This window comes from Rhinolophus sinicus, chromosome 15, assembly GCF_057876585.1.
Source record: "Rhinolophus sinicus isolate RSI-liver-muscle chromosome 15, RSI-T2T, whole genome shotgun sequence".
NCBI classification, from domain to species: domain Eukaryota; kingdom Metazoa; phylum Chordata; class Mammalia; order Chiroptera; family Rhinolophidae; genus Rhinolophus; species Rhinolophus sinicus.
The window spans coordinates 3820753-3829011 of record NC_142515.1 but is presented as its reverse complement, the minus strand read 5'-3'; the positions used below and the strand labels follow the sequence as shown (position 1 = coordinate 3829011).

The window sequence follows — 8259 nt, the reverse complement described above, 5'->3', positions numbered from 1 at the left end:
TTTGTTAAATTGTTCCACAAATTGGTTGTTTTACATAACGTTGGAAATTACAATCTGAGAGGGTAGGACCGCACCAACACTAAGTGGCCCCTTGGTTCCAGAGCCCAAGTCCATTCATCCAATCATTAGCCCCAACCCACCCACCTTCCTCCTCCCGCCCGCGAAAAGTGTGTGTGTGTGGGGGGGGGGGGCAAGAGGATTGCAACTTTTGTTTTATAAATGAATCGAAATTTATTTGCTTTGAGGATCCACAGCCCCCAAGAAATAGTCAGGAGGGCCTAGGGCGAGACCAATTTCCACAGAGAAGGCGCTAATATCTCAGCGATGAATTTCGTAGTGATGAGGTGGGTCGCCTCCTTGCTGAACCTCGATGATTCGGCGAGAATTTGCGCTTCTTCTCGAGCGAGGGCAGGTGGCAGGTACTGGGACCCAGGCGGCCCGCGCTCCTCCCAGGCGCCTGGCCCTACAGCGCACCAGCCTGGCCGGGACCGGCTGTGGGCCCGCAGCGGGGAAGCGGGGAACCGAGCGACGTGGGGAGCCAAGGGTCAGAGGTCAGGAGAGAGGCTGCCGCGCAGCGGCGAGATCTGGGGCGCGGCGGTTGTTGTCCCGCGCACCGCAGAGACGTCCGCTTTGGAGGCGTCCCGGGGGGGAAGCAGCGGAGGGTGTTGCCAGCACCTGAACTCCGTGCCCGAGGCCATCGCAAGGAGAAGCCAGGTGGGTCCCAAGCTCCCTGGGCCTCGGAAGAGGGGTTTCCCTGGATTGTTGGGGCGCCCGGAGCTCCCAGTGTCTCGACCCTTACAGGGGTCTTGTCTGCCTTCGAGCGTTTGTCACGAGGGGAGTCCATTTGACTCCAGGGCCACTGTCCGCCGCCAGCCAGGCCGGGCCTTGGGCTCTCGAGTCCTCCATCGCGCCGACCCTCGTGGGCGTCATCGCGACTCCTTGCCCAGCACGGCAGCCCTCCGCTCCCCATCCGGTGGCCCAAACCACACAGGGGCCTGGGCGATGTAGGATTCCACAGGGGCAGGGTCCCCCGTGGGCGAGCACACGTGGGACTGGGCTACTGCGCCGCAATCTCCAGAGCCTGCGGGTGACTCGTACCTGCCAGAGGGTCCAGGGCAGCCGGGGCTGCGAGGCTGAAGAGGAGGGGATCCGTGGGACCCCTAGGCACCCAGGGCACCAGTGGCAAAGGTCGAGAGCGACTTGGTCTGCGGCGAAAGAGGCACAGCGTGGGGGAGTAACTGCGGTGGCTCACCAGGAGCGCGTCGGGACCAGGGCGGGGCGGAAAGCTGACCCCGGGGCGGGGACCGAGACGTCGCTCTTCCAAGGCTGGCGGGGAGGAGGCTGGCCAACGACACTCACCTGGGGCTCGGACCCCGACGGCATTTAAAGGGCGGCTGGTGGGGCCTGGCGGGCCGCACCCGGGAGCTGCTAGCGGCCGCGCTGAATGAGGCGCCCATGAGTTTCGGCGCGGAGCCGCCCGGCCACACCCGGGAGCGGCTAGACATGGCCACATACTGCGATGGCTCAGGTGTCTGCCCGGCCCCGCACAGCCAGGCCCGGGCAGCCGCCAACCCAGCGAGCTACGGGCGCGGTGACCTGGGTGCGGCGGGCGGTGGCCCACGCCTGTGGCTGAACGCCCCGGCTCTCAACCCCGCGCCTTACGCGCCGGGACCTGGGCCGGCGTCTCCCTACGCGGCCCCCGGCTACGCGGCCCCCGGCCAGCTCCTCGGCGCGGCGGGCGGCCTGGCTGGCGCCGACTTCGCCTGGCTGAGCCTCTCCGGCCAGCAGGAGCTCCTGAGGCTGGTGCGGCCGCCCTACTCGTATTCGGCGCTCATCGCCATGGCCATTCAGAGCGCGCCGCTGCGGAAACTGACGCTCAGCCAGATCTACCAATACGTGGCCAGCAACTTCCCCTTTTACAAGCGCAGCAAGGCGGGCTGGCAGAACTCCATCCGCCACAACCTGTCGCTCAACGATTGCTTCAAGAAGGTACCTCGCGACGAGGACGACCCAGGTACCCTAGGCGCGCGGGTCGCCCCGTCCAGGAGCCGGTGGATTCCCGCACCCGGGCAGCTGGCTCTCGAGGGATGGGGACGGCCTGGGGCCGCCCAGCCGTCTCCTTACAGCTGGGGGTACTGAGGAGCGAGCGGCGGGAGGAGGGACGTGCTGGGTGGCAGACGGGCTCACCGACGGCCGCAAGACCCACAGGCCCTGACTTCAGGTCCAGTCCTCCGAGTCTCTAAATCTCTGCGCGCTCCCGCGAAGGGCGGGCGACCTTTGGAGTTACTTCTCAGGACTTCAGTGTCCCTTCTGTAAAAGGGAAGAAGTGCCTACCCCGGGGGCTGCTAGGACAAATGAAATGCCGCTTTGGGAAGCGCTGGGACCAGAGTCCAGAGGCTCTGCACCTGTGGGCCTTCTCTCTGTACTTGCACTTAGGGGATCTCAGCATTTCCTGGGGCTCGCCCTTCTCTGAGCTCTCTGGAAAGTGCAAATTCTTCCTCACCTGGCGGTGGAGGCCTGTTCGTTCAGGTACAGAGAGCCACGCCACGGTTTGGGGTGGGGTGAGGGGCCCTTGGGTGGAGCCAGTGGGGGAATCTTTCCAAAGTTGACCTCCATTTCTCAGGTTCACGCCACGGCCCTTCAAACCTCGAGTTTTCCGAACCAAGCTCTTTCTTCCTCCGCAGGCAAAGGCAATTACTGGACCCTGGACCCAAACTGCGAGAAAATGTTCGACAACGGGAACTTTCGACGGAAAAGGAAGAGGAGAGGGGAGGCGAGCGCAGCCGCACCCTCGGGAGCCCGGAGCCCAGAAGGAGCCAAGGCGCTGGAGCGGGATCCCCTGGGCGCAGCGTCCCCGAACCTGCAGGCCTCGCCATCCCCGCCTGCGCCCCAGGCTGCCGCCTGCTTCTCCAGTTTCGCCTCGGCCATGGGCGCCCTGGCTGGTGGCCTTGGTGCCTTCCCAGGGGGACTGGCGGGTGACTTTTCTTTCGGGAGACCGACAACGGTCGCCGCACACGGTGCCCAGTCCCCTGGCCCCGCGCCTAGCTTCTCCACTGGCCATCAGACGGCGGCCTCCGGCTTCCGTGTCGGTCACTTCGTCTACAGTCGGGAAGGGACCGAAGTTTGAAGGGAGCCCAGGGATTGTCCCGAGTGCCCTATCCAGAGGCGCTTAGCCAAAGCCCGGGATTCCCGCCTGATGACAGCCCCACGTATTGTCGCCGCACAGGTCAGGGCTGCGAAGGGAGCGCAGAACCAGGGTGGCAGGGCCCGCAGGGAACTGAGCTGAGCGGTGCCTCAGCCTTCTGGGTGGCTCAATTGTCGTGTGCCCCTCATCCAGGCGCCCATTCAGATGGGGCAACGGGGCGCTCTCTGTTCCACCTGGGGCCTATGGGTAGCTGATATTCTCTCCTATCCCAGCCTGGCCCACCCGGCTGCTCAGGGCCTTCCCTTGACTCAGTTCCAGAGAGGATCACGGGATTCTGGAGCCGCCCCAGGTGGGCTCTTGGCTTCCCACCACCCTCACCAGGTGTGTGCAGCGAGGGGGATCTGGGACAGGTGTAAGAGGTACTTTCTAATGACTGGAGCTGCCCATGATGGAAGGGAGGAGGGCTGCCCAAGCAGGGACTGGCCCCTGGGGATACCAGCTCCCTGCCTGTTTCTCAGCGCCCAGTCTCATTGACTCTGTCCTAAGACCAGGCACCTCTGGGGACCACAGGAGCACCCAAGAGTCCCAGATGGGCTCCGGTCGCCTCCCCCCACCCCACCTGCACTCACGCAAGCTCCTGTGAGGCAGGCCCCAGGCCTCTCTCTCTCTCTCTCTCTCTCTCTCTCTCTCTCTCTCTCTTCCTGTCCCTTATCCCCAATTAGGGCCCTGAGCTGCCCACTGTGTGGAGAGCTGAGCAGCTGCCTCCTGTGTGAATTTAAGCATCCCCCACCCCCAATGTGTATTTACCTGGAAGGTTATCTTTGGAGCCCACAGCCACTGGAGGGGGACATTTTGGCCTCCTTACCCCCAGAGTTTCTGGCAGCAGGAGGGCCCTGGGATCATTTCTGCGCCTCCTGAAGCTACCAGTGCTTGGCGGGCACACCCACCTTCCTGCCCTTGGGGCTGGTGCTAGAGGCCCCTTCTGAAAGGGAGCAGGGAAAGGACACAGTGAATTTGGAGGAGGGCAGTGGATTTAAGGAGCCCAGCCCTGGCCTCCACCCAACGCAACTTCTGTGATTAGCTCCAAATCTGACTGCAGCCGCCCTGGTGCTGGAGTCACTGCGGCACGGGTCAGTTGCTTAGAGCTGACCCATCAGAAGTCCTGATGAAGGACAGTGCACTTGTGCGCATGTGCCTGCCTGTGTGGAAGTTGAGGCATGGATAGGACAAGCCAAGAATTGGGGTAAGTTTGGACCCTGGACCATGTTTCACTGAGTCTCTGGTGGCAGCCGGAAAGTTGCTGACTCCCCCATCTCGTCTCTGCTACCTGTGGTTCTGCTTGTGACAATCATGTTGCCCAGCCCAACTTACAACCAACCCCAAATTTCTTTGGGGGACACACTCCCCAAATGTAATATAATTAAAGAAGGCCAGAAAAGGAAAAGAAAACCCTTACCTTATAAATAAAATAATTTTATCTTGAGCCTATTTTAATAAACCTAAATGCTAAAAATACACACCAATATAAGTGCCTCGAATATACATGCTGTTTCATACATTAGAAGATTCTGCCACTATTTCCAACATTCCCAGTTTAGACTCTGTGTTTGCAGGAAACTTAGAGAGAAGGAAATTATTTTTTTTTATTTAGTTTGACAACATTGGGCAAATACAACATACAATTTGACAATCCATGGGCTTTTAAGAAAATTGTCTGGAAAACATGTATATAAATGTTTTGTATCATTGCTGCATGACTGCTAGAACATGGTAAGATTGGGGCTTTTAAAAATTTTTTCCAACAGTGGTTTTCTGTTAAAATTGAGGAAAAAAAACTTTTCAAAAATATTTTTCAACTTTTGGTTTGACTAAACATCAGTTTTTTGTGGTTTAAAAATTGTTCCTGCATTCAAGCTTTATATCATTAAGAGGTAATGGCATAATCAAATGGAATCTTTATAAGAAGTGCAGTTTAAAATAATTCTAGCAGCGCAGGGTATTTGGAACTCAGAATCCTTTCCACTTCCACGACAGTCCATGTGTGTGGATGTGTTTTCACATGGGGGGTGGGGGGCGGGGGAGCAGGACCACTTGCAGTTTGTGGGCCCTGGTGAAGTCACCTTCACAAAGCCACTTCTCAGAGAGGTATTTTCCCAGAGGAAAGAAGCTGCGTGCTGAAATCAAAATAATCAACAGAACAAAGCAGTTTGTAAGTGGTTTATAATTACTTTCTTCTGGCCAGGACTCCGTGAACTTGACCATAATTTTGAAAGCAGCCTGTAGATGGGCAACTGAAGGACCAATTCCTGTTGGTTGGGGTGGGGGGTGGGGGGGCAACTGCTGCTGGAGGCCAGGAAAACCTCACCGCAGGACAGGCCCCATCTTCTCCACCTCTCTGTCCCCTTGTTGTTTTGGAGATAGCAACGCTATAGAAAATTTCAAATCATGTTTAAAACAATTGGAAGCCTTTACAAAACAAGTGCCTCTGTATGATGTTATGGGCACGTGATGGTATATCATTGGGATAATCAGTTCTTAGTCTGAAGTAACATTTCAGTGGTGTTGAAAAGTTTCAAACATGGAAACAAGTTGTTTCAAACATCAGAGGGGAAAAACAATAAAAATTGCCAGAATACCAGGTTATTAGGAATGCTTTCCATTGCTAAACAGTAGTGGAAATTCTCAAGTGTTTGAGAACTGAACAGCATAATTATAAAGTGAATTGTGGTCTCCCCTGGAAACATACCAGTCATCAGGTGAAGAGCAGGCCCCATGCAAAGAACACCATGACGAATACTCAAAACTTTGTTAAAAAGTGTTTTAAGAAGCGTAGTAACTAGTTTTAAAAAGCGAGCAGAAATTTCAAGATATGAGTTTACGTTTCACTTATTGATGAAACATTGAGTGTGTTTATGATGAACAAAAGTTTTGCATTTTAGCAAAGCTGCCTTGGGACATTAATGTGCAACTTTCACTCTTGAATTTCCTAAGTGTATCCACCGTAATCAAGTGGTATTTTTCATTCAGGGATGTAAGGGTACAGGAATTACTACAACTCTTCAGTGAATTGGGAACCTGAAGTTCCCTGCCCTTTGGCCAGTGGGAAAGCGGAGTCGGAGGACCAAGTGCTCTCCAGAAGCTCATCTAACCGAGAGCTAAAAAGGACTCCTGTGAGAAGTGCCCCCTTTCCATGGCCCAAACTCAGAAATACACCTTCATGCACACATTTCCTCAGCACCTACCCTTGATACGCAAAGGCGTAGTGTTTTCAAACAATAGTGTGAGACTGTCACGTTTGCAGTCAGGACTAGACCTCAGATGTAGAGGCACTTGTGCAAATGTCACAGAAAGCAATAGGAGCTGAGTCACCTCTGAGGTGCTAATAAAATGTGATGCATTCCATACACCTTTTCCAGTGCCAGCTAAGCCCTGCAGCCACCAGCCTGAGCGCGTTGCTGGCTTCACAGAGCCTCCTTCCAGTGGTGAGACAGGTGAAGGAGCGATTACAGCCTGCACTGTGGCTATTTGGCTTATGGTCAAGTCAACAAGCCGTCTCATGTGTAAACACACAATTACCACATTGTGCCTTTAAACACACCTCGCTGTGTTTGCCATGTGGCTAACCTTGGATGTGTTTGGCTTCTCAGTGCTCTAGCTTCCTTGTGACTTAAGCCAGGAGCTGACCACTACAGGGCTGGCGCAAGTTCCATTAGCTCCCTTCTGCACAGCACCGTCACGTACCTTAACATGAAAGCTGTCCTCTTATTAGAAGACCTCCAGTCTGAGGGTGACAGCAGATGGCAGCCACTGTGATCAGAGCTGGCCCTTCTCCAGGGCTCCTGGAGATGAATTCCTCTGGCGCATCCCTGCATCCATGAGGTGAACTTTTGGAAACGCATTTTCTTTTCATCTAATGGAAAATTTGCTGAGCAACATTTTTAAGGCTAAGTGCCTGGCACCTGCAATAAATTGACGTGTTGATCAGTTATCATCAGTGGTTAAACAAAGAATGTGACATATTCTTGGTTTTACTCAGTTCATGGAGGATAAATGAATGGTATATTAAATTGGAATTTCACCAAAATAAATCAGAATTGTATCCCTGCTTAAATATAGAGCAAATGGAATTGAGTCGGTGAGGCTTTCTCTACCCCCGGGATCCCCCATTCATCCATCAGACATGGATTGAACATCAAGGTGTTAAGGTGTCCATTAGATGCTTAATAGATATTATCTCATTAAGCCCTCACAACCACCCAGTGAGGCAAGTATTATTATGCCCATTTTACTGATGCAGAAACTGAGGCCCTGACCAATTGGCTGAGTTGTTTCCCAGAGGCCACAGATTATACTGAGCTGTGTGAGCAGGTACCTACCTATCCCCTGCCTCTGATTCCTATGCCTTCTACTTCCAACTTCAGGGCCTACAGAGACCTCACTTTTCAGGAACTTTCCCTGACATCCAAAGTCAAAGTTAGATGCCTCTCCACTCTATCCCTGCAGCATCTGGATGGAATGCATCACCTCCCCTCAAGATGATGGTCTATGTGGGGAGGAGCCTGCCTGCTTCATTTCACAGTAACATCCCGTGTAGACACCCAGGTGGGAGGAGGTGAATGAATGAATAAATGAATGAATGAATGCATGTAGTTGTACCGTAAGCTCCCCTCCCATACACTCTCCCTCCCATAATAGGCCCCCGTCCTATCATAAGCACCGCAGTCTCCTAGGATGGGCCTGATTCATCCTGACAGAGGACCAGACCTTCTGCTGGACCCTCCAGATACAAACATGAATGAGACAGCCCTGGGGACAAGTGTCATTGGGCCGCGGGCCCTGTGCTGGTGGGCTGTGTGCAGAGGCGGCATGGGGCCGAGAGAGAAAAGTTCAGAGGTGCAGTAGGAGATGAGGCCAGCAAGGTTTGGTGAGTTCGCGTAAGATCCTTACTTGGAACATGAAAGCAACCATGATAATACAAATTATGCCCCAGGGAATCCAGGCTGATACCTTTGCAGCCACACCTCGGTGGGAGGTCACATACACATACCTTTATCTGAGGGATTCTTCCATATTTACCAGTGATGCCCAGGTATATTCCAGGTCACCCTACCCTT

General features: G+C 54.4%; 1 protein-coding gene across 1 annotated transcript; it reads left to right on the top strand.

Annotated features, from left to right (window-relative positions):
• Positions 1–1425: 1425 nt before the first annotated feature.
• FOXI2 (forkhead box I2) lies at positions 1426–3609 on the top strand. Its single transcript, XM_019728350.3, has 2 exons — positions 1426–2014; positions 2685–3609. The coding sequence occupies exons 1-2, from the start codon at positions 1456–1458 to the stop codon at positions 3125–3127; spliced, it is 1002 nt and encodes a 333-aa protein (XP_019583909.3). The 5' UTR covers positions 1426–1455; the 3' UTR covers positions 3128–3609.
• Positions 3610–8259: the final 4650 nt, after the last annotated feature.

Excerpts from the sequence above, each read along its gene's own strand:
- FOXI2 (XM_019728350.3), top strand. The coding sequence starts at position 1,456 with ATGAGTTTCGGCGCGGAGCCGCCCGGCCACACCCGGGAGCGGCTAGAC. Across the intron at positions 2,015-2,684 it reads TCGCGACGAGGACGACCCAG|GCAAAGGCAATTACTGGACC; the intron begins GTACCCTAGGCG and ends CTTCCTCCGCAG.